Genomic DNA, 25176 nt, shown 5'->3' with positions numbered 1-25176 from the left:
AATGTAGTATTTACCCTAAAAACAACTGATTGATGATTGATGTGACACTGTGATAATGTTTGTTCCAAAAGACTTGATTAAATGCATGAAACTTGTTTATTATAAATTGTGACAAAACAGGCTTTCAGCCTGTGTGTTGGTAGGGACTATTTCAGCACATACGATTTTTACATAGTTACGTCCAGTAGGTGGCGGCAAAGCACTGTCATGAGTGAGTGAGTCAGCAGACTATTCAACCATTGCAGTGAAAAAGCCTGCTTTATTCAGGAACAAACAATACTATGGCAATCAAAATAAATCATTGCTATTTCAAGAGTGAATCCCGCATAAATGCGTATGTAATTCCCAAAACTTTGCAGTGTTTACGCAGCCATTGGTCCTAGTAGCATGAAAAACAAGTTACAGTAACTTAACGTATATACAAAGAAATACAAATTCTGAATGGATATTAGAAAGCATAGAAAGCGCACAACGAGCGCTCCCTTTATAATTACTAAAAAGCTGTTATCCATCTTCATCGAGATCTCTAGCACTCCTGTAGAACCAGGACTATTAATTATGAAAAAATGTAACGTTAATGTTTCCAATTTATAAAAGCAACATGGAGTGGATAGATATAAAGTAGAAAGATATAGCGAGAGACTATTGCCTCAAAAAAGTCAGTAAGAAGCTTTCTCTTCCCGACTGCGAGTGGAGGTTTATTTTTCTCCATTTTTTAAAAGCTAAAATTAGCTTCACCGGAGCGGCGCCAAACAAACAGTCCTGTCAGTCGACGATGTCATGCGCGCGCACAGCGCTCTTTAGGCGGGGCGTTTACATTTTAAAGAGATATGACAACTAGCCTATAAACAAACTTAAAATAAATTATTGTAAATAATCAATTCACGAAATTTACCGTATTCATCGCATGCATTTATTTTGATTTGCCATTATTATTTTTACTAAAATAAAAATATCCGAGGGACCCCCCTAATTCTATTTTTTACTTCTTATGGGGGGTCCCTAATACCTTATGGGGGGTCCCGGATCCCCCCAGCCCCCCCTCAATTCGAGCACTGTTTTTATTCCTCACTTATTTTAGCAACTCACTTGAAATAACAGGATTATCTGGTTGTATTTAGCCTGAAGTGAGGGTTGGTTAACTTATTAGTCAGCAATAGAGACAGGAAGAGAGAGAGGCTGTCAGAGAGGGAGGGAGAGAAAGGACAGCCTGGCTCAGAGGGGGTTACACACACACGCACGCACACACACATCACTCGGGTGAGAGAAGCAGAGTAGGAAAAGAGAGGAGGGGGAAAGGAAGGACAAAAAGAAGGGGGACACTGCACTGTTTGTTTTCGTTTTTATTGCTTCGAATAAGATAAAAGGAACGCTGACGTTTCTCTTTAAATGAACGGTTAAATCATTGCAAACGGCTTCCATTTTTATTTAAAGGAAAACAGTAGGCCACGAGGAAGACGCTGGAGTTTGAAGTGATTTGAGCGTTTGTAGCATTACTTTCTAAAGCAAAAGGAGACACGCGGTTTGCAGTCCTGTAAGTGCTTAGCGGCTTTATAGATTGGTACAATACCAAGCGAAACAAACAATCAAATATATAGTTACTTCATATGACTTTAGAAATATTATCAAGTAGTTGCCAAATGTCATTGAGTTCCGCGAGAAGGAATAAATAGCTTTATTAGTGGCCTTTTAAATCACACTGCTCAACAAACACGGGGAAGAAAACCCTATCTTTCTTACCAGCCGGTTATTCACAGCATATTTGCGGACTATGGCGGCGGTAACAAGTCCAGAATCGAGCCAACCAGCTCGCGTTTACTTCCAGACGCCCACCGGCTCAACCGAAGAAGCCGAGACCCCGGCCCGCAAGCAAGGACGGGTCACAGTGAAATACGACCGGAAAGAACTGAGAAAGAGACTTAATTTGGAAGAGTGGATTATTGACCAGCTAACGGATCTCTACGACTGTGAGGTAAGACTTTGTGAAAGCTTTACTAAATAAAAGTAAGATAGACTATTCATCTTTTTGGATTGTAGGCTATAGTAGATTAGTTTATTTACTAAACAAAAAGAAATTATAAAGTCACCAACAGTTTCAAGAGGTTATTCATAGATAAGTGCGCTTTGTAACGGCAGTTGATCAAGTTATCCTACGCAGCCACCGTAACATCATTACGAGCGAATGTGCAGAATGTAAGTAGCCTTTGTGTCAATCTGCAGTTGACCCATATTTTACTTCAAGATACTTAAGGGAGAGCGCATTAGTTAGCCTACTACGTGTATTTCGACTTTATCTACCTGCGCGTTATCGCGTAACGCGCGCTGACGTCACGTGTACGTCGCGTTCGAAAATGTCGGTGAGAAGGTTAACCTGATGAAACCAGTAATAGTTAAAGATTTTATATGGCGCGTAATTTAAACATTAAAGCGTATCAAAATTGGAAAAGGTGTGTGATGATGAGATTGACCATATACCGTCTCGGGGGTGCTGTCGCTTCATTCTGATTCGAGATTCATTATAGGGATTTGTTTCCGTTCACTAAAAATTAATTCAGTGACGCGCGTTCTGCAAGCTACATCGTTACACCAGTAGGTGTCGAGAAGCGTGTGCCCCGCGTCCAAATGTATGCGTACTTAGTTTGCTCTACTACTAAGCTTACAGTCTATGCATAAATCAGTACTTTTGGCAGTATTCATAAAACAGAAGTCAAATGATGGTTGGAAAATGTAGATATCCACAGATAATCTAGTTGGATCAGAATTACCATACTTTTAGAATTCGACGAATGAATACAATCCTGCACTATATAACGTTATGCGATGTCCTGTGACCTTTTATTTGACATGTGACGTAGCTACCTACAAAATATAATTTCACAAAAATAATTCACTCAGGTGTTAAACAGGTACAACTTAACAATGAGGAACAATTCTCCAGGAACCTGAATCTTACTTGAAAAGACTTTGAGACTTTTAAAAGACTTAATTTTTTTTTAATTTTCTTCTCAACTCCCATGACCTTCTGAAAAAGAAACGTTTTGTTGGCCTTGTGACTCTTCTTCAGTGTAAAAAAAAAAAAAAGCACTAAAGATTAATTTAAACAGGCCAACTGGTTGTCTTTTACATAGTCTTCAAGTACATGAAGTCAAAAATGAGTGTTGAGACTGATCATAAACCTGTCTTAGGAGGGAAAATCCAGCCTTTTAACAAAAGAGATGAACATGTAGTTTAGCATATTCCTCATGTCTCTTGTATGTACCCTCCCCCAATCTATAACCACACAGCCAGACACAAACATGCACTTGCTTCCTCACATTATCCAAACCCATGCCAGCATGTTAAATCCGCTTTGCCAACTTTCCTAGCTTTTTAGTAAACAATAGTGTGTGACGTGGAGGTCCCTTGAGAGTCTTAATCCTTTTAATTTAAAACTACTTAAATTGTCAGAAGCCAGATAACCAATTTTGCCGTGGAAGGAGCCAGCGTTGCATACTGCCATAGAGAAGCAATCAAGTCATTATAATCTCACTTTCTGCACAGCAAGTGGTTGGTTTCCCTGGATGAGTGTGTAGTATTTTAAAAAGACCAGACAGAAATGCTTTTGTAACAATGCTACAGATGTGGCTTGGCGTTAAGGAAAATTGCTGCGGATAATAAAAGGGAGGAGAAAATAAAAATACTGACTAGGAGGGTCAAACATGAGGGAAGAAAATCATTTTTCAAGCTCAGCAAGTGTGTTTTCAGGGAATGATTGACTAATGACTGAGACATCATCGCTTGATTGGAGTCTCTTTGAAATCAGGAACTAATGGCAGTGTTAAATGAAGTTAAAAAAAGAGGATGCAAAAATCAAGGGAGAAGTAAACAGACAGTCATTGATGGAGACTAACAGACGGTCTGTGAAAGAGTTGGAGGGAGGGAGGTATAGAGAAGGACAGCTGTGGCTTTGGCCAGGAACACAAGGATGGCGTTGAGTGTTTTTCCTCCTTCCTCTCATTAACACTCACACAGTGTGTTGCACTTTGCTACATACAACTGCACTTTTTAACACATTATGTCTCATGAAATTGCTAAATATATCTGATTTGGACTAGGTTTAAATTAATGAGTCAAGTGTGTACATCTGTACACTGTGACATGGTTGAGCAATAGTTTGTCCACAAATGTTTGCTACCAGTTCGTTCACTTTGGAATGAATCAGCAAATTTGTATATGCGTACAAGAAGGAAAAGGCAAATAAATGAAAGAAAGAGGGGATGAAGGATACTCTGACAGGCTTAGGAGGAGAAGGAGAGGCATAATTGCAGTTTCTGGGATCATCGGGTTGATGCTGCATAATGGAGACTGCCGAGCCGTGAGTCATGACCGAAGGAAATGCCAGTGACAGGCGAAACTGCAGGAAGTGTGTGTGTGTGTATGTTGTGACTCTGATGTTTTAAGAAGGCAGTAAAGGTCACAGCAGTCCCGTGACCTCAGCTTTGGAGCAGTCCTTTTGTTTGTGCCCGTGCCGCACAATGATGAACCGTGTCAGGATGTTGAGCTGCTCTTTATATTGGCTCTATATTTGCTCTGTGTTGAGTTCTCTCTTATCTCCTTCCTCACTCTCAGACCTTATTTGAATACTTCAGTTCCTCACCTGCTAGCTGCTGTCAAGCATCCCCCCTACACCTGTGTGAAAGTGTGTGTGTGTGCTGCGTGTTTCTGCATGCATCTGTGTTTTAGTGTGTAGGGGAAAGAACAGGTTCAGGCATGTCCTACAGTCAGAATGTATATTTAAAAAAGCAGCTTTGCATGTCTGTTAGAGATTTGCAAAAAATAAACAAAAAAAACCCCCGCACACTATATACGACTTAAGGCCTGGGACGACGTTTAACGCCTCGTGACTAAACAAAGGGCGCCAATGTGAGTGCACACCGGCGCGAAAAACGGCACGCGTAAAAGCGTCATTTTTTTAAAAACGCCTTGCGTTCGTTTTTTTGGTTTGACGCGCCGCGTCAAAAACTATCTGACCAATGAGATTGGCGCTTTTGTTCACGTGTCTGGAGCTTCTGAAGTTACAGTAAAACACAACTTGGGGGCGCTCAAACACAAAACGGTCTTGCCGAGCACACATACGTAACGGCGAAGAAGATATACACCAAGTAGCGTCAGAGCCCGTCTACGGAGAGCCTTGGCACTTCCTATATAGCCCCATTGTATCGATCTTGGTTGCAGTTCCATTAGAATTCCACTGGGGGTGATCGAGCGAGTGCAGACTGAATGGGAGTCAATGGGGCTAGACGGCTAAATGTGTCTCTTTCACCTGATTGCCGTTGAGAAATCTCAGATTTTATTGTAGGTTTTGCAAGTTCAACATGGGTTATAGGTCGAAAGATGAATGAACGAGTAGGCTACTTATTTCTTTTCGATTTCTTACAGTTTGAGTTGTTGTTGCCTATAACACGCTAGCATTCTGCTAATGACGTCAGCATTCTGACGTCATTGACATTTTAAAAGACTTTTTAAAGCAAATAAGTGACTCTAAAAAATCTAACACCCAGCAATGTGTAATTTCTTTGCATCTCCTTTCGAATACAACATTCAAATTACTAGACAAAAAATTATATCCTGAGAAAAGTGGATTTTGAGGGTTTTTCGCCATAGACCTCCATTCATTCTGCACACGCCTGCGAGCGCCCCCGCATGGACAGAGACGTGTTACTGCAGCCAGTCCAGAAACCGGAAGTAAGCAGAGAGTGCCAATTCTCTTCCTATTAGACATTCTCTGGTAGCGTCTACACTGCCGGGAAGAAATAAGACGAGGAAGATGCAAGGCAAGATGATTGTAGAGCTGCTGGTCTCGTTGGTGTCGGAACATAAAGAACTATATGACAAACGCGACAGCGACTACAAAAATCTTGATAAAAGAGAATGGAGACTGTTATGGAGTGGTTTCTGTTTTACATTAAGCGCCATCTAATGTCAGGGAATGAATTTGCATGTTCACTCGGCTCATCGTCAGCGAAAATCGCTTGGGTGTGAACACAAAAAACGCGTTGAAAAACGCTGGCGAATAACGCGTGCCGATATTCGTCCTGGTGTGTAGGGCCCTTTATTCTACACTACCGTTCAAAAGCTTGAGGTCAGTATGATTTTTTTTTTTTTTTAAATTTAATTAATGCTTCAGCAGCACAACTGAACATTTGATTTTATTAAGAGATGTTTCTTGAGCAGCAAATCAGCATATTAGAATGATTTCTGAAGGATCGACTGCAGATTGGAGTAAAGATGCTGAAAATTCAGCTTCGTCATCACAGGAATAAATTACATTTTACAATGTATTAAAATATAAAAGTTATTTTTAAATTGTAATACTGTTTCAAAAGAATTCTGTTTTTATTGTATTTATGATTAAATAAAAGCAGCCTTGGTGAGCATAATTTCTTTCAGAAACATTAAAAAAATCTTCAGACTTTTGAACTGTAATGTATGTAGAGTAATAATACAAGGAGTTGGATCTCTGCATTTGTCTCAAAAGATTCTCAGTTGTTGTTCACAGTTTTGAGTTCAATACACTCCCTTTAAGTAAACACAGAATTTCTCAGTAGAAATGAAGATGAATCATTCAGCTGTATAATAATGCCACATACCAGCAGGTATTTGGAGATCATGAATAAGCCCAAACCTTAAGTTTTCATGATTTGTCATGTTTTTACATGAATTTACTGTAGCAAAAACACTTGATTTGTTGATTTCGATGAGTTTTTTTAGCTTTTAATTTTGATTAATTTCAATTTATACTCTTAACAGATACCGTATAACATCAAATTGCACTTCATGGATGATCATATCATGCACCGTGTCCCAATTCACATACTGTACATCCTAAAGAATAGAAACTGTTTACTTACTGTTATTTTTAGACTTTTCAGTGAGTCGATTAAAAAGTGTCAAGAAACATGAGGCCGAAGTTTTAATAAAAGTTAATAAATACTCGGTAATGAATTTAATCTAAAACTATGCATATCAATAGTTTAAAGACGTTATTTTATAATGTAGTAGAATGTCCCATTCTCAAAAGTATCCAGCGAAGTATATCATTTTAGTTCTTAGTACAAGTGTGAATTTGGTTGCAGCCATTGTCTTAATTTGCTCAGCATCTAACATTCTTCCGTTTACATAACTGTATTTACACACCCACCCGCTAATCACAGATCCTGATTACAGAGAGGGAGAGATGAGTATACACACTAATGCTGATTGACTAGTTATTTTCCTCACTGTAAGCCTAAGAGTTAGCAACCTGTTAAGTCAACTTCATCTTGTGTTATGCAGTGAATGAATGTTTATGATGCTGTTCTGTTTGCAAAAGTGAACAACAAACCATTTTAAATGGTCCTCAATTATAGACAGACTTATTGATCTCAACGTGCTTCAAAGCAGGAGGTCTTCAGATCTTGCCTTTTCTGTTGGCCACTCAGTGATCCTTATGTAAAAGGGCTCTGATCCGGCTGGAAATAACCTTTTGTACACAGCCTAATTCAAGAGTAGAGGATTCAGCAAAGTGAACTAAGTTAACTTTTCCAAACAGACAGACTGTCTGGCTCTTTAGCTTGTTTATAATCCAGTTAAGTAATTCTGCTTCGGAAGGTTACTGTAGGTTGAAGCCATGAGAACCTAAGATAACAGGATTGGAGTGCACTATTAATTTGATATTTGATATTGGGTGGGTCACAATGGTTGACTAACAACAGACTAGTCGATTTATGTTTTTCCCCTTTTTTGTTTAAAATTTTATATTTTTTGCATGCCATACAAAGATTGTTACAGCAGATCCTTTGGTGTGTTTTTTTTTAGCATCTGCCATAAGCATTGCATTTTTAAGATGGCTTATCCAAAAAAACAAACAAAAAAAAACACACACAATACCTGCTTTCTGTTCTGTTTTTTTGTTTTTTGTTTTTGTTTTGAACAATTCAATTTTGTCACCTGATGTGTGTTTGTGAATGTGACATAAATGTGTTTAGAGAGCTGGAGGGGACATGCAAGACTAGCATGGAAATCCAGACCCAAATCTGAAAGATTAATTGGATAACACTACGACCAATTACAACAATACACGGGGTGATGTATCCAGAGCCCCATACGCTTAGCTACCAGCGGAGCTATCTGGTAGATTAGACTCTTGCCGTATCCGGTCGGCAAAACAGCAAAAACTTCCTGCTTGCAAAGGAACGATTCGATCGCCTTCTTCTGTTCCTCTTTTAGATAAAAAGCCAAGTCTAACTCGTTCATTGTAGCAGCCAAAGCCGTTTCAAACAACTGGTGTTCATCCTTAGCCATCTTGCAATGTTTACTAATGACTTCGACGTCGCAGCGCTGTCGTCATCTCGCCTCTGGCATATATATACGACTTAAGGCCTGGGTCTTATCACTGAATCATTGCAGTCTTCTATGTCAGATACACTGGTGTGATTGGTGCAGCTCGGATACAAGGGCATAGTTAATGAGCATCATTACTCAATGCCAGAGCAACTCGCTGAGCAAATTCAAACTGTGCTCTCGTGAGAACTCTGGATTTGCAGGGTAATGCAAGACTGCCTTTATCTTGAAATTGAACCTCTAAATGAAGACGTAAAACAAAAAGTCAGATTTCCTCCTGTCTTAAAGCTACACTGTGTGATTTTTACCCCCATCTAGCGGTGAAATTGTATATGACTACCCAGTGAAAATTAGTTTCTGTTCCTCTCAATTCCGAGAGCGTTTTAACTCCTACGGTGGCTGTATTATTCCAAGATTAACATGGCTTCCAGTTATCGACTTCGTCCAAGACAATAATAAACAATATGTCTAAAATGAATAAAACTACAGGACAGATGTCAGGAGGTAAACGTCACCCTTGGAATCGGCTATCCCAGCATAATCAGATTAGGCTAATGTTACAATGTGTACAAAGTAAAAGCAATTAAAAATAACTAAAATTTACAGTGTCCTTTTTTTTTATATAGCTTAAAAAATTGCACCTTTAAAACTATTCATTACCTGTGATCTGTCGCAGCACAGATTTATGTTACAAGGTAAACAATACTTTTTCACCATTGACGCGAGGATGAAGTTATACTAGAGGTCGTTCTGGCGTTATGCACAACCATGCTATGGTTAGACAAGCAACTATAAAACTTCGAATTTACACAAATGAATTACAACAGGCTGAATTACCTGTCGAGAAGAAAGCAGGCAACCTCGGCGTCCGTTTTAAAATCTTTTCTCCTCATGAGCTCTTTCCATCTGGGAAAAGTTACTCCAATATTGACTATGGTCTTGCTGATTTGTCTGTCGCGTTGACGTTTTAATTCTCTCTTTCAAATGTGAGTACGCACGCGCGCACACACACACACACACACACACACACACACACACACACACACACACACACACCGCACTATCTTTCAAATCTGCCGGCGCTCGCGAGTAATCTCCCCCTCGCATTCGTCAGGTGTCACTGAGTGAAAAACGCAAAAGGCGAAGCTTGAATTTACAGGCATGTCCCTCTTTGGCTAATGTAGTTTCAAGATGGAGGGGCAACATGGCGACCGGCATTCGAACCCCTCACCCGTATGTACTTTCAATGGCAGATTATAAACTTAAGAGAATACTTTATTACTTGAAAGAAGTAAATATACATTAATGAGCACATATATTTTTGAAAGAACTAAGTGTTTTTTGCTAAGAATCAACTAAAAAAGTTACACAGTGTAGCTTTAAACTCCAATCTCCACATCAAAAACGCATCTGCTGGGCCTGAACTCCACCTGTGACATCATCACCAATCATCACCATATATCAGGTCAAAGGGTGTAGTCACAGCAATACCCTTCAGTCCTTTAATGATGCAGAAACACTTTCATTAGTCTAAAGGGCTTTGTGATAATTACCGCTAGAAACCTGTAATTACAGAAACTAGAGCAGCGGAGCACAGTAACGTTTTCCCATTTTCCTCTACGATTTCCAGCTTGATGTAAAGGCTGTTTCTTCTCAGTGTTTTTTTAGCCATATACTTGCTGGTATTAAAAAGTCTTTTTGAAGTGCCCAGTTCTGAAGGTACTCGGTGGATTAGTGGAATTGTGGGTAACTTGGTTTCAATCAAGTACGAATAGAAATACACATGCACAGACATGCATGCGCACACACTTGAAGGCGCCCAGACTGAATATCCTAAAGTGCTCTAATCTAGGGAATATGATGAACGCTTGCCTGCATTATTCCGCTCCAGAAACGAGAGAGAGAGAGAGAGAGAGAGAGAGAGAGAGAGAGAGAGAGAGAGAGAGAGAGAGAGAGAGAGAGAGAGAGAGAGAGAGAGAGAGAGAGAGAGAGAGAGAGAGAGAGAGAGAGAGAGAGAGAGAGAGAGAGAGAGAGAGAGGCTTGCAGGTCTTGCCCTGTTTGTGTTTCTCTTTATCACCTCTGCTTTTTCCACTCTTCTCCCCTCCAACTTGTTCTATCTTTAGGAGGAATGACCACAGAGCCATATTTTAAAAAGACTACAGCACACATTATACACCATATTTATTGATTCAAGATCTCATGATGTTTTGCAATGGCTATCCCATATCAAACACCACTAGTGATTTAGTGATGTTTAACTCAGGGATTCCCAAATTTTTTTTTTGTCAGCCTAACCCCTTTGACCTAAAATATTGACTTGAAGTACCCCCTGAAACTTAAAAGAAGTTAGTATTTCAGTAATTTAATAAGAAATCTGCATGTTCATAGCATGTGCATAGTTCTCTGAGGTTGGTTAATGGCCACATGACATGCAGGAAAACTAATTTTATATATATCTTATCGGGTTTTCTTTTAATTGTTTTCTTTTAAAATTAGTTCATTGTTTCTTTGCAAACCCGAGTTCGAGGTTCTCTAACAGCTTTGAAATAAATATGCTACGTAAACAGGAAACCAACTATTAAAGAGGTTCAGACACACAAAAGTGTTTATTAAAAGCATACTATTAAATAATACAGAAATTCTGTTTTAAAGATCCTGTGAAAAACACTTTCTGTCCCGTGTTGACTCATTTCCTGTTGAACAGGAAGTTGGTATATTTTGTTATGACTGGATTTTAATAAAGGTGCAATTGTAAATATGTTTTGTCAGTGTGTAGAGGTTTACTTTTTTCAGATTTACTGGGGTAATAACAAACAGAGCGGATGGATTTGTACCACAATATAATGGTTTTGTACACACACTGCGGACAAATATGTTCATTAACAATATAAAAGTGAATTTGGCATAGTAGGTCCCCTTTCACTGTAAAATGATCGTGATTTTAACGGTAAAATACTGTAAAAATGCTACAGTGAAAAACTGTTAATTGGTAACAAAGTTTCTGTACTATATACAGTGAATAACTGTGATAGATCTAACTGTACATTTAATGTAATTTTACAGTAAATACCGTACAGTTAAATGATTGTGCAGCTTCTATATATTACTATTTACTTTCTTGTAAAAAAAGCTGCTTGTGATGAGCTTTGATTCATCATGTGACTCATCATCACCACTGTGATTGGTGGTTGTCAGAGTATTACAATGGTACAGAACAGATATTAGTACATCGATAGGTCAGTAAATTAACATTATATCAGATAAAGAAATACTTTGTTTACTGTAATTTTGAGTTAAGTCTGTAATGTTAGGTTGGGTTAAGTCAGACTGAGCCTAAATAAATTGCTTGCTTTCTATTAGTCTCAAATCTCTAACAATTCTGTGGGTTTGCCAGTTGATTAAGCTTATGGACTGATTGCGATTCATTTCGTTGAGGTCATTATTGTTTCTCTTAATTAGGCCTCTCTGCTTGTCTCAGACTCAGCAATGCATCTAATCACAAGAGTTGTTACATTTTTCTTTCTGTCACTACAGACATCTGGATTTTCTCTAATGGTTGTTTGTGGCTCTCCTTTTCTTACATCCTTACTGCTTTAGTTTTTACATTCTTTGTCAAGAAGGAAGTGGGAGGTCAAATGTGTAGTGAGTGACCTGTTGATTTGGTGTTTTGTATCTGTGTGTGTGTGTGTGTGTGTGTGTGTGTGTGTCATGTTCAGCAACAGTACTTCTATGGAAACAGCTCCCATATGAGCTGGTCTCTTATAAAGCATGCTCTCCCTCCCTGGGGTCATTCGCTACATAATATGAAAATACACAGCCCATCTGACTCTCTGTGACTTTGTTGGTTTAAACTAGAGTAATTAATTTCTTTCTTATTCAACACTATATTTTCAGCTTGTGTAAAATGTAATATTAATTTACAAGCATATTTTTTTAAATAAAAGACCAACAAAAGATCTAATCATTTGTCTTTTACAGTGTTGCTGTTGTTTTTATGAAGGTAAAAAGTCCATTTTTGTTTTAATGTAGGGAAAAAGTCTCGCTCACTCGTGTGTGTGTGTTTGTGTTGCTTGTTATTCGTCAATGTGCTCTCTACTGATAAGCCAGTGTGTGTGGAGAGACACCTCCACCCCTCACTGGCCCACTTCAGCCCAGCCAGAGGACTCGCTCCTGAGGCGGCATGTGTCCCGTCCTCTTCTCTCTGTCAGCACCACTGCTGTCATAATGTCAGACTGCAGCCGCCGACTGAGAAGAAATCAATAGTACAGCACTGTGTGTGTGTTCACATGAGATGGATCAGAGGTTAGTAAAGTGAGCTGGATGAGGTGGAGAGCGAGTGATTCATAACAAACTTCTGTAGGTTTTAGGTTTTATGAGATCCAAGACGTTTCACAATCTCTCTTGTCACTCCCCTCTATAGTTTAGACTTCATCTGGGTGTTAGTATAGGCTACTATTTGGGATCATAACAGAAGACCCCATGAAATAGTTTGTTGAGGGCAGTTTTCTTTCTTTCCTGTAACATTTTCTATTTAAACAGGAAGCTTGGCCAACGCATATCAAAGGGCATCTGTTTTGTCTTATCACTGAATCATTGCAGTCTTCATAAGCTTCTGTGTAATGTCAGACCAGGCATGTCCATTTTTGACTTGAATGTGCAAGGCTTCCAGTGTCAGTTACTTCGTTATTTTAGCTGTACAAAAGCCATCTGTTATGCTGCTTGATTATTGCAAACCGTTAGGTATAAGGCATTTCATCTGAATATCAACATTTGTGATTTAGTCGAAACAGTTTTTTTGTACATTTGGAGTGCTGTCAATACAGAGAACAACGACAAAAATCGGTGTTGCCTACACCGTGTTATCCTCTTTTTAAAATTTGCACCCTGTTGACTTCAATGGGGCAAGTTTTAAACCTGCTTTTAGCCTCTTAACATCCTTGATGTGTCATTACAAGTGCACAGGTCATGTGAGTGATTCCTTTAGAGTGAACGCGGGTGAATCTGACTGCAGTAGATGTGAAAGATATGATTTAAAGTGATGTTATTTCAGCCAGTGCTCATACCTGTATTTACATCCTGTTTTCGGCTGAAGTCCACAGTAGTCGATTGTCGAGTTCACGCGCATAGGTTTAGTACGTACGATCATGCGCTCGAACTCGACAATCGACTACTGTGGACTTCAGCTGAAAACAGGATGTAAATACAGGTATGTGCGCTGGCTGAAATAACATAATTTTTATTCATATCTTTCACATCTACTGCAGTCAGATTCACCCGTGTTCACTCTAAATAAACTCACTCACATGGCTGGGCACTTGTAATGACACATCAAGGATGTTAAGAGGCTAAAAGCACGTTTAAAACTTGCCCCATTGAAGTCAACAGGGTGCAAATTTTGAAAAGAGGATAACACGGTGTAGGCAACACCGATTTTTGTTGTTGTTCTCTGTATTGACAGCACTCCAAATTTACAAAAAAATTAGCTCAATGTTAAAATTGACCGGAGTTCTCCTTTAATTGATCTAATTTTGTGTCTCTGGAAAATAGTGATCTATGACATTGTATTATGTTGAAAATCTTTTTTTTGTGTGTGTGTGTCTAATTGTTAATGAGGGACTTTTACTCCACTAGTCTAAAAACATTAATGGGTCCAAAAGTTCGAGGTAAGCAAGAAGTAAGAAGATAAAAACGAGACACTTGGGTTATAGATGTCAACCCCCAGAATTGACACAGATGGCCCCAAGTGGCTTGTTGTTACTAGTGTTGTTATTTTTAAAATATAATAATTATTGTTGTTATTCAGTATTTCCATGAATTAGATTTACATTTCAGACATCTTTGCTTTCATTAAATCCTATAGGTTATTTTTGTGAAATTATTCAATTTGCATTCATAGTGTTGCTATTATGACATATCTTCAATTAAAATATGGGCAATTAAATAGGTAAATATTCATATGCCCGTATAAGTCATAGAATCATTTTACCGTTCAGTTAATTGGAATTCTCTCTTGTAAAGGAAATAGCTTATTCTGCTCTCCTCTGAGAAATCTTATCCCGTCCGAATGTGAATGTCTGTGATTGCTGATGTTGTATTATCTTAATGCTGCTCCTCATGTGTTTTTTGACCTACCTGAGCTACTGTCTGCACACCAATCTTCAGTGTTTGGTGTTCATTTCATTGCAATATGAATTGTATCCAACAAAATCATTCAAATTGAAATGAATAGAGCAAAATCACAGAAACTGCGAAGACTGCCCATTTTAATATCAGTGTCAGGTAAGAGTAAGATACATAGATTTTTCTGCTCACTTATGGAAGTTTATTATAAACTGCCACTGCTATAAACTCGTAAAGTTCACTTAAATGTTTTTTTTATTTTTTATAATAAATAAAAATCGTATTAACAAATGATAAATTAAAAGACATGTACATGATGCACGCACAACAGATGACCTTCTGTAACGCCCACGTCTAGAAAACACACACTCGCACCTCTGTAATAAACACAGAGATGTTAGTCCCGTCCGAATCGGTACTTGAAATCACAGACGTCGAGTGATACGAATTGAAAACTAGATTCTTGATCAGTAAGTCATCCGAACATTTAAGAGCTGGTGTATTTATTTAAAAAAAACAACTTTTCTCACTATCATGGAATGAATCATTTTTTCCTGTGTTTTGCCCCAGGATGTAGGTTTTTACCAACAGCTGAAGTATGTAAAGTAAATGCCTGAATTACTCCTCCAGTTATGTTGGATGTTGTTGTGCATTGATGAGAGCTGGTGAATGTGCACACCTGTACTGTAATGTAATTGGTCTCATGGGTAATATTAAGTGACTTTTTGCATATGCTCACAGTAAAAGCCTGAGAGAAAGATTGTGTAAATGTGAGTGTAAAGGCTCTTAGATTTATTGATCATTTCAAACCAATGGAAGTGATTTTTGACACCAGTTTCTGATTTCTATTTCCTCCATCCGCTCTCTCTGCCTTTTTTCTTCTCGATCCTCTTCATCTGTACTCTTTCTTCTCTTATCTTGACATCAGAGATTAACCAACCTGCAGTAGAAGTGCTGGCACTTGAATATGTGGTCAGATATCAGGCTTAAATGACTGTCAGCACTGAGCAAATACGCACATGCATCAGAGCATAAAGAGTGTAGAACAACATGTGCGCAGATAGAACAAACACTTCATGGGAACGTCTCCTTAAGAGAAGACACTTTGAAATCAGAGTTATTAACAACTTGGTTAAAGTTTTAGCAGAGACTTTGTCTAGAGTATGGTAATATACGTCAATGAGTATGCTGTCACAGTCACCCCCTTAATTTAGCAAACTGTTTACTTAATTCTTGTCATATATTTACCATATATTTAGATATATACCCTATTAGAAAGGGCTCATCATATACAGCTGCCTGTGTAAAATTACCATGAGGAAATATATATGTATTTTTATGTTAAAAGCTTGTCAAGTCAGGTTTAGCCTACTTGGAACAGATTGCTTCTGAGCAGCTTTACAGTAATACACAGGAAATAGAGAAAGGAAAATATCCAATTTCGAGAATCAGTCATTTAAATTATAATTAATTGCAACATTAATTTTAACTATAAAGCAGCTCTAGCCTAGATAATGTCATGACGTCAATCTCTGTCCTTCTTGTGTATCATCTTACGCTCAGAGGATGTTCTGGGATCAATACAGGTTATGTCAATGTCATCTGTGGTTTAACGTTGATTACAAGAGAAAATAGCTAATTTTACATTAATTTAATTAGGGACTTATAAGGTTTTAATCATTTCTTTAGGTTTAGAGAATAGTGAAGTTTACACCACAACTATAACGTTAACACAGAACACCGTCGTTAGAATTGTTATCCGGCTGATGAACGATAAAAACATTGACAGCCGGAATCCACCCAACTTTTAAGAGCTCAAGAATTAAAGGGATGGAATGAATTTTTTTTTTTGTGTGTGTGATTTACTAAATTTACTCATCCTCAAGTTGTTCCAAACCTGTATGAGTGTCTTACTTCTGCTAAACACAAAATAAGATATTTTGAAGAATGTCGGTAACCAAACAGTTGATGGACCCCATTGACTTCCATAGTATTTATTTTTTACTATGGAGTCAACGGGGCTTTGGCCTGTTTGGTTGCCCATAATCTTCAAAATATCTTCTTTTGTGTTTAGCAGAGGAAAGAAGTTCATACAAGTTTGGAACAACATGAGGGTGAGTAAAATTTTTTGGGTGAACTAACCCAAAGCGGCAAACAACTGCAGTGCTCTTAATAAACAGAGCGTTAAATTCCATGGGCACTATTATATTTATTGTTCTTGGTGTAAACAGGCTTTAATATGATATTAATCGTTTACTGACCTTGTCTATATGTAGTTCTATCCAATTTTTTTCCTTCACTGTCATGATGATGTAACCAGGCAACTTTTGTAAACCCTCTGGAACACTGGTCTTGTGTACTTCCTTTGTTAGTGCTTGAGCTGTAAAGTTTTTCCATATATTTTTCCATTGATAGAGCTTGGCTTGTATTGAACCCGAAATATTGTCTGCTTTTACTCGAACATCACTCACACTCTGAGGATATTGAGAATACTGAGGATAGTACAACATCATATGCTTAAATATGTTACTATATAATGCTCGTTATTGTTTTGGACGAGGTTGCGTAGGAATTGAAAGCCTTTTGGCTAAGTTCAAGTAATGTCTGGCAACTCAATGGCCCTGCCAGTGAGTCCATGTTGCCACCATCCTCATCCTTGGTGATGAAGACAGCTGTATAATGTAGGTCAAACTAGCGCAAGTCTGAAACCCCCCTGCTCTCATAATGTCACATCAGATTCACCATAACCGCAAGAGACCTGTTGTGCTAGATGCTCATACACATATGCTGAATTATAAAGGTTACACACACACACAGACACACATTTCCAGACATGAATGCAGTCATCCATAAATCCTGGGTAGACATGTTCTCCGTGACTAAAGCAACTCAACACACCTGCACATTGACCGACAGGTTGACTCACATGGATATAAAGACTTGGTCTCAGTCTCAGACATCATCCGTTCACTGACTGTCTGGTGAATATTACAAGAGATGCCTGAAATCGCCAGTTCCAATCTGATTGGCTGGAAACAAAGATACTGCTCAAAGTTCCCCCCCCCCCATCCTTGTCTGTTGTGGTATCATCAAGTTCAGATCTCAGAAATGAAAATGATTAATTGGTCAGACTGTTTCTTTCCAAGTGGGTTCAAATTGTATGCCGATAGTCAGAAGTCTGGTCCTGCAAGAGTACACTGCTTGTGTTTGACCTTTGTATATATAACACTACCAATCAAAATATTAGGGTCAGTGCGATTTTTACTTAATTTTTTTTTTTTTTTTTTTTAAAGAAGTCTCTTATGCTCAAGTTTATTTGAACAAAAAAATATTCTCAAGTATTATTGTCATTTTAACTAGCTGTTTTCTATTTCAATATGCTTTAAAATTGAATGTATTCCTGTGATGGCAAAGCTGAATTTTCAGCATCATTGCTCCAGTCTTTAGTGTCACATGACCCTTCAGAAATCATTCTAATATTCTGACTTGTTGCTCAAGAAACATTTCTTATATTGTCAATGTTGACAACAGCTGTGCTGTTCAGATGAAAAAAAAAAAAAAAAAAAAAGCTTTTTTTTGGCAGCAAACACTTAAGATGGGTTTGGTGCACACAGGGATAAAAAAGTACCCCATGTGTAAAATGAAATACTCTGCTGTATCTTTAATGCTGTGGGTCTAATTTTCTGCCAGAGGTCCTGGACATCTTGTTCAGATACATGGCATCATGGATTCGCTCAAATACCAACAGGTAAAAAATCAAAACCTGACAACCTGTGCTAGAAATCTTATAACGGACCATGTTTGGATCTTCCAACAGGACAGTGATCCAAAAACAAACATCAGAATCAATACAAAAATGGGTCACTGAGCACAAAACCAAGCATCTGCAATAGCCATCCCAGTCCCAGACCTGAACCCTATAGAAAATGTACCCTGGAAATCCAGAGTTCTCGCGAGAGCACAATTTGAATTTGCTCAGCGAGTCACTCTGGTATTGAGTAATGATGCTCTTTAACTATGCCCTTGTAGCCGAGCTGCACCAATCACATCGGTGTATCTGATATAGGCAGGCCAGAGGCGGGCTAAACAGATGACAGACAGCGCTGCGACATGTGAATGACATGTATTGTTGCGATTGGTCGTAGTATTATCCAATTGCGTGCAGTGAGATTTTCAAATGCATGCTTGGTGCCGCCCCTCGATTTTCATTACTTAATCTTTCGGATTTGGGTCTGGATTTCCAGGCTATAGAAAATGAGTGGGTTAAACTGAAGAGAAGAAGTGCCAACATGGATCTGGGAATCTGAAGGATCTGGAGAGATTAAATTCTTTTACTTCAATGAAAGAATAGATTTTTGCTATTTAAAAAAAAAATATATATATATATCAAAAGGATTCACAATGCAGATATATCTTTGATCATATTTACCAAGGGGGCAAATAATTCTGACCAGCACTGTAAATGTGGCTGTGGTCACTGTTTGATCTCATGCTTCATTAAGTAGCCTAGTTGACATTGTATTCCCGTTTGTGTTTGTTGCTGACAGCACTGTTTGATGGGAGCTCCTTCACAACAAGTGTGCATGACGAGTAGAATATTATGCATTTAAATTGCATATCTTAACATATACAACAATATTTTATCACGTGCAGTTTGCAGGCTGTTGTGAGTATAAATGTTTAGGATCTGGGCTGGCAGATGACAGTTGTCACAAAGTTAAACGCAGTTAACTTATTTAATTATTGTTTGAATTGTTGAATATTTTTTTACACAACAGCTATTCATTCACAACGAAGAAATATTTAGCTTAACAATTACACATGAACGTAAATTTGCAATAGAAATACAATGGCATAATTATTTATTATTGTAACCTTTAATAACAATCATAATTAGTAGCAAAAGACTTCTCTTTCACAAACTTTAAATTTATACCACAACCGCTCATATAAGTGTCCTTGTTCTCTCTTTTCTCTACTGTTCTGCCTTTTAACTTCTGCTATAGTTTCTGTACTACTCTAGCTTACTCTTGACTGTTGTTGATGACTATCCTAGGCACTTATTATTGCTTGTCATAAATGTAGCTTTGGATAGAAGTATCTCTGCTAATTTGCTAAATGTTATCAGACTCCTAAACATTAAAAAATAATCTGTATTGGACATAAAACTACATCTCTAACAAGGTACTTAACCCTTTTCCCCCTGGTGTCTTTACTTCTAATAAGTGTACTGTAAGTCGCTTTGGATAAAGGCACTTTATCCTCAGCTAAATGACCATTAATTGGTTATTAAACTTGGTGTAAATGACAAGCTCTGTGGATTTAATGAACCTCTAGGTGATTGTGAGAGACTTTTTGGTTATATTTGTATTTCCTGTCTTTTGCTCGGCTTTATGTAGCTCTTTTTATCTTTTTCCTTGTCTCTGTGAGTGACTAGTAGCACATGGTGCCCACATGTTGTGCCTTACATTCTTTGTCTTGTGTCTACACACACACACACACACTTACATTCCAGTCCCTAGCAGCCAACTCAAGTGGTTTTTACAGCTCATTCTCTCCTGTGTACTCATGCACCCTTTAGTTATATGTGCACTACTCGGTCATAGACACAAATTGAAGGTTTGTTAATTCAACAGAGCAATTAAAGCTTCCATTCACATGTGACGGTGCCATGGCAATATCAGTGTGCGTGAATGAACTGTAGTGTGTGTGCTTGTGTTAGTAAGAGAGAGAGAGAGATTTGGGCAAGGGGTAGTCAGGCAGGTGCAATGACAGCTGGTCTGGGCTGCTTAAACCGAGGGGGAGGAAGAGCGCGGTCAAAAGACGAAGTACTGATAGTAGCATCGAGAACGAGAGAGAGCATTTGAATAATAAAAAAGGATCAGCTCTAGAAATAGACCCGATCTTGCATGTGCCTTTTGATTTTCCATTGTGAAGCAATGGGCAGTTTCTCTAGACAGACGATATTTTAATATGCCGTATGAGTCACTGCTCCAGAACCACAATGAGCTTATGCGTGTTCATAAGACACGTGTGTATGTGTGTGTCTGGAATTGGAAGATGAAGTGTGTTTTGGAAAGGCTCTGAAGGAGCAAATGTTTGCAGAACAGGGAGAATGGAAACGTGAGAGAGAGGGGGGTTTGCGAGTCTTGTGAAGACCATTTATAGCTTGCGGGGAGAGAGACGTATTCACTAGTCTTTACTGAAAGAGACAACTTTATAGAAAGAAACCAAATTGGCAGACTAAAGGGACGAGACGGGGAAAAATACAGCAGCGTATAATTGAGGTTTGGAGTCTCCACTGGCACAGTTGGATTTTTACTCTTAAAAACAGAGCTAAATCTAAAACATAGAGATATATAGAGCTTTGAATTTGAATCAAGGTTTTGATTTGATTCGAGTTATTAGGGAACTTGTTGAAAGCCAAAGGCATCTGATGGCAGACTAACAGTATGGAAAGAAAAACAGACAGATCTGTTTCATGGCCAGCGCCTTTCCAACAACCCAAGGCCAAATATGTGAACTGGACTGATAAAAATAGCCAAACACGGCAGTATTTCACAAAACAAACATGCTTATCTGAATCTGCGCAAAATCACATTTGGGCGCAAAATCACATTTGGTCCCAAATGTTTTGCTGCTGTATATGTGTTCAACTTCCCTTTCAGTCTTAGTCATGGTTAGATGATGCTGGAATTTGCCAGCCTGGATGAATCATCACATCTTTAACATATTAAACTGTCAATTGTTCTCTTCCTCATCATCAAACAATATACATATTTTAAGATGGACGGGCTTTAATAGTGAAATCAGACTATATGTAAATGCACAGCAAGCAATGACATGTTGATATGGAAAATAGGGTAACACTTTATTTTACAGTGTCCTTGTTACATGTAGTTTCTATAAATAACTTTAAATTATGCATAATTACATGCAGCTAACCCTAAACCAAGCCTAACCCTATAATAAGTACATGTAGTTAACTAATATTACTCAGTACTTAAATGTATAATTACACTAGCTAGACATTTTTACTCCAGGGCAAGTAGACACTGATCGCAACACACACCAGTGAGTAACACAACCATCATTGCTCTAAATAGATGAATAAATTCCACTAAAGTGGTTAAGATAAGGGTGAAGCAACTGGAAACGTACTTGAATCAAACTTAGAAACTACCTTAAAAGTTTCTTCTCTCTGTGCTGATCTACTAACTGGAAAATTTTATTTTGTATTATGTACGGTTTTGCCCAAAGGCTGACTTTTAAAGGGATGGTTCACCCAAAAATGAAAATTCTTTCATCAATTACTCGCCCTCAAGTTGTTTCAAACCTGCATGAGTCTCTTTCTTCTGCTGAACACAAAAAAAGATATTTTAAAGAATGTAGTAGGTAACCAAACAGTTGATGAGGCCCATTGACTTCCATAGTATGGGAAGAAAAAACCTACGGAAGTCAATGGGGACCAGAAACCATTTGGTTACTACCTACATTCTTCAAACTATCTTCAGAAGACAAACAAACTCAGAAGAAAGAAATTCATACAGGTTTGGAACAACTTGAGGGTGACTATTAAGTAAATGATGTCAGAATTAAACATTTTTGGGTGAACTATCCCTTTAACTGTTTGTGTGACACAAGAGATACCTCTAGTGGTGAAGAGGCAGTATTACACATATCTTCATCAGCCCTGGTGGAGGCGTAACAATAAACTGCTACTTGTGTATAACTACCTTTTAAAGACAGATCTCCAGTCTGAGACTCACTTACATACACAAACATTCCAGAGTCATCTGTGCAACCAGCGTCACTGTGTTTCCATTGTCTCTGCCTAGCTACTCTTTCCCCACTGTGTTTCTTAGCCCTCTGGGAAAACTACTTCATTTCCAGGAGCTGTAGGGAATTACAGAGTATAGTTGTGTAATTTCCAATTAGCTGTTACTTCTTGGGGGTATTTGAATATAAGACATATCCTTGATCCAAACAGATCGTTTCCTTCTGCTTCATGATGCTTATGCTGCTTATCTGTCATAGGAAGAGGCGATCCCAGAGCTGGAGATTGATGTGGATGAGCTGTTGGACATGGAGAACGACGTAGACCGTGCTGCACGAGTCAAGGTATCCGTCTCAAAAATGTCAGATTTACTTGTTTGTCTTCAATTTTTAACAGGCTTTACATTTGTATGACATTTCTTTCTCTTATTGCCCAACAGGACCTGCTGGTAGACTGTTATAAACCTACTGAAGTGAGTAAATTGTCTCGTATCTAAGAACAGGCAGGGTTATTATAATTAAAACCATTGTACCTTTAAATAAAATAAAAATGAACTGAAATAAAATAAGTTTGCCAAGGCAACATTTCTCATTTTCTTTAGTGTAACTTGATGTACTAAAATAACTGAAACTGAAATAAAAATTTATAAAAACCTACATATACATTTTTTAAGTATATAAATGACTTACTAAAATTAAAATAAAAGCAGAAAATAGAAAGGTAAAAACTAATTCACAATATCAATAAAATCTATAACAGTATCTGAATGAAACGGAAATAACACAGATTTTTTACCACTCTTTTTTATATCCTAATTCTGTGAAGAGATGGTGGAATTATGAGAAATGTGTTTAAATATGGCAATATGTACAGAGCTGAGAGCACGATACACATCGGCAGCTGCAAGCAGAATTAATATTTTACTTATTCAAACAACATGAATTCTCTTTATAATGGGGATAATCAAATGTGCACAGTTTTAGGACTTATGGCTGGGGGAAATCTGCAGAATCATAATCAACTACCCAACTCTCTGCTAAATTTGTTCAAATTGTGCTCCTTTTTCTTCTTTCGTAGGTGTTTGTAGCTGAATTGCTGGACAAGATCCGTGGCATGCAGAAGCTCAGTACTCCTCAGAAGAAGTGAAGCTTCTCCCACCTCCACCACTCCTAAACCAATCCCATCCCTCCTTTTCCAATTTTAGGGGCGTGACTATTCACCCCTGAGCAGGTGCTCATCCAGTCCCGTTGCTCCTTTGCATCCGTTGGGGAGGAGGAGGCAAAGTTATGGAAGATTCAATCAGATCCTTATAAGCAGGGCTTATTTTTCTCATTTTGTTGATTTTATTTGTATTATTTGTATTATTTTATTCTATTTCAATTTTTTTGTAAAGGGGGGAAGATTTCATTGTTTTGAAATGTTATTAAACATATTTTCATGTTTTTTTTTTTTTCATTAGTCTTTATGCATAGAATGGTTTTATTTTATAAACTTGGATTTTTGTTAGAATTTGGTTTCAATATGGTTTCAAAGCTTCCTGCTCTCACAATGAACACATGCACTAAAACCCTTTGTGAAACTGTGACGATCCTTGGTTTAAAATGACGTCAAAGGAGATCAAACAGAAGCGGCCTTGTGGATTTTTCTCTCTCTCTATTTTTGATCCTCCTCTTCCTTGAATAAGTGCAGGAACATTTTTAATTAAAGAAAAACTAATAAAGAGAGTGATTAAAGCTGTTATAAAGTGAGGGAGTTATTTTGGATTTGTGGTATTAACAGGGGAGGGAACTGTGTGTAGGAAAATATGGGGCTTTGATTATTATTAAAAAAAAAAATTCTCCTGTCTTACACATGCCACACACACACTCTGAAATTCATGGGCATCACCACCCTCAGGAATCAGGAGAAATGACCACACACAACCACAGCTGTGGCTCTTGGGCCTCACACACATCCACAGATGTGCACACTGACTCTTCCAGAGAACGATTGGATGAGAGCAGGCTAGTCAAGCTGCAGTGCATCATGGTCACTGCCAAGCGTACGTTTAGAATGAATCCTCTCACATGACTCTCCTAAATCATCTCTCCCAGGAAGCCATCTGCTCTTTTTGTCTCAGCCAATCAAATATTATAATAAGAGGGCTAATAGTCTCACTCAGTGCTCTTGAAATCCATTCCCAGCAGGTGTTTTAGGAGAGCTTCTCCCATCACATACTAACACATATCAATCATACACTGAAGCTCCTTCACATCCCATCCCATTCACTTGTGTAGCACATAAAGTCAGGTACAATGGCAACTGTCCAAGACTCTCAACTGTTTTCTCCCTTTTTTTGCCCACTTATTGCTTTTCTTTGAGCCCCTCATTTTCATTTTCTCTTTTTAGCTTGCTCCTCAGCATTTCATCTACATGAGTCACTCTTCCTACTTTTCAGATGTTGCCTTAGGTTAAATTTATGTTATGACAACCAAATGAATTTAATCATGTTTGAGGAATATACATGGGGGAAAAAAGGCAAAAGTGAAAATCTTTTTCAAGTTTTAGGATAAAAAGGCTCTTGTACTTTCAGTGGTTCTGTTTTTTAGGAAAGGAAGTTGACTATATACAGAGCATTTTTTAGAAGCATTAACATCTATTAACATAAAATGAAATCATCGTTTTTTATCATTACGTGGACCTTGTAGTGCTGTTCATTTCTCCTTTTCGTGTCCAATTGGACCGCGGACTGAAAGAATCAACTGGACTCAATTATTTGAATAAGAAAAAATGTAAGCTGTTGTGATCAAGGTCATACCTTTTGAGAAAAAAGTATCTTGTAGCAATACTAAACGGTTGTTTTTTGCCCAATTTTGTTACACTTTTATGCAACTTTAATAAAAATATGATAAATAACATTTTGTGTGTGTGTGTGTGGC

At 38.0% G+C, this 25176-nt stretch overlaps 1 protein-coding gene across 1 annotated transcript; it reads left to right on the top strand.

Annotated features, from left to right (window-relative positions):
* Window positions 1-1153: 1153 nt before the first annotated feature.
* ppp1r14bb (protein phosphatase 1, regulatory (inhibitor) subunit 14Bb) lies at window positions 1154-25155 on the top strand. The gene is made up of 4 exons (XM_079865643.1): window positions 1154-1972; window positions 22519-22602; window positions 22698-22730; window positions 23336-25155. Exons 1-4 carry the CDS (start codon window positions 1772-1774, stop codon window positions 23402-23404), a joined length of 387 nt encoding a protein of 128 aa, XP_079721769.1. The 5' UTR covers window positions 1154-1771; the 3' UTR covers window positions 23405-25155.
* The last annotated feature ends 21 nt before the right edge of the window (window positions 25156-25176 follow it).

The sequence above is a fragment of the Squalius cephalus genome (genome assembly GCF_949319135.1).
Source record: "Squalius cephalus genome assembly, chromosome: 3".
NCBI classification, from domain to species: domain Eukaryota; kingdom Metazoa; phylum Chordata; class Actinopteri; order Cypriniformes; family Leuciscidae; genus Squalius; species Squalius cephalus.
This window is presented reverse-complemented; position numbering and strand designations above follow the sequence as displayed.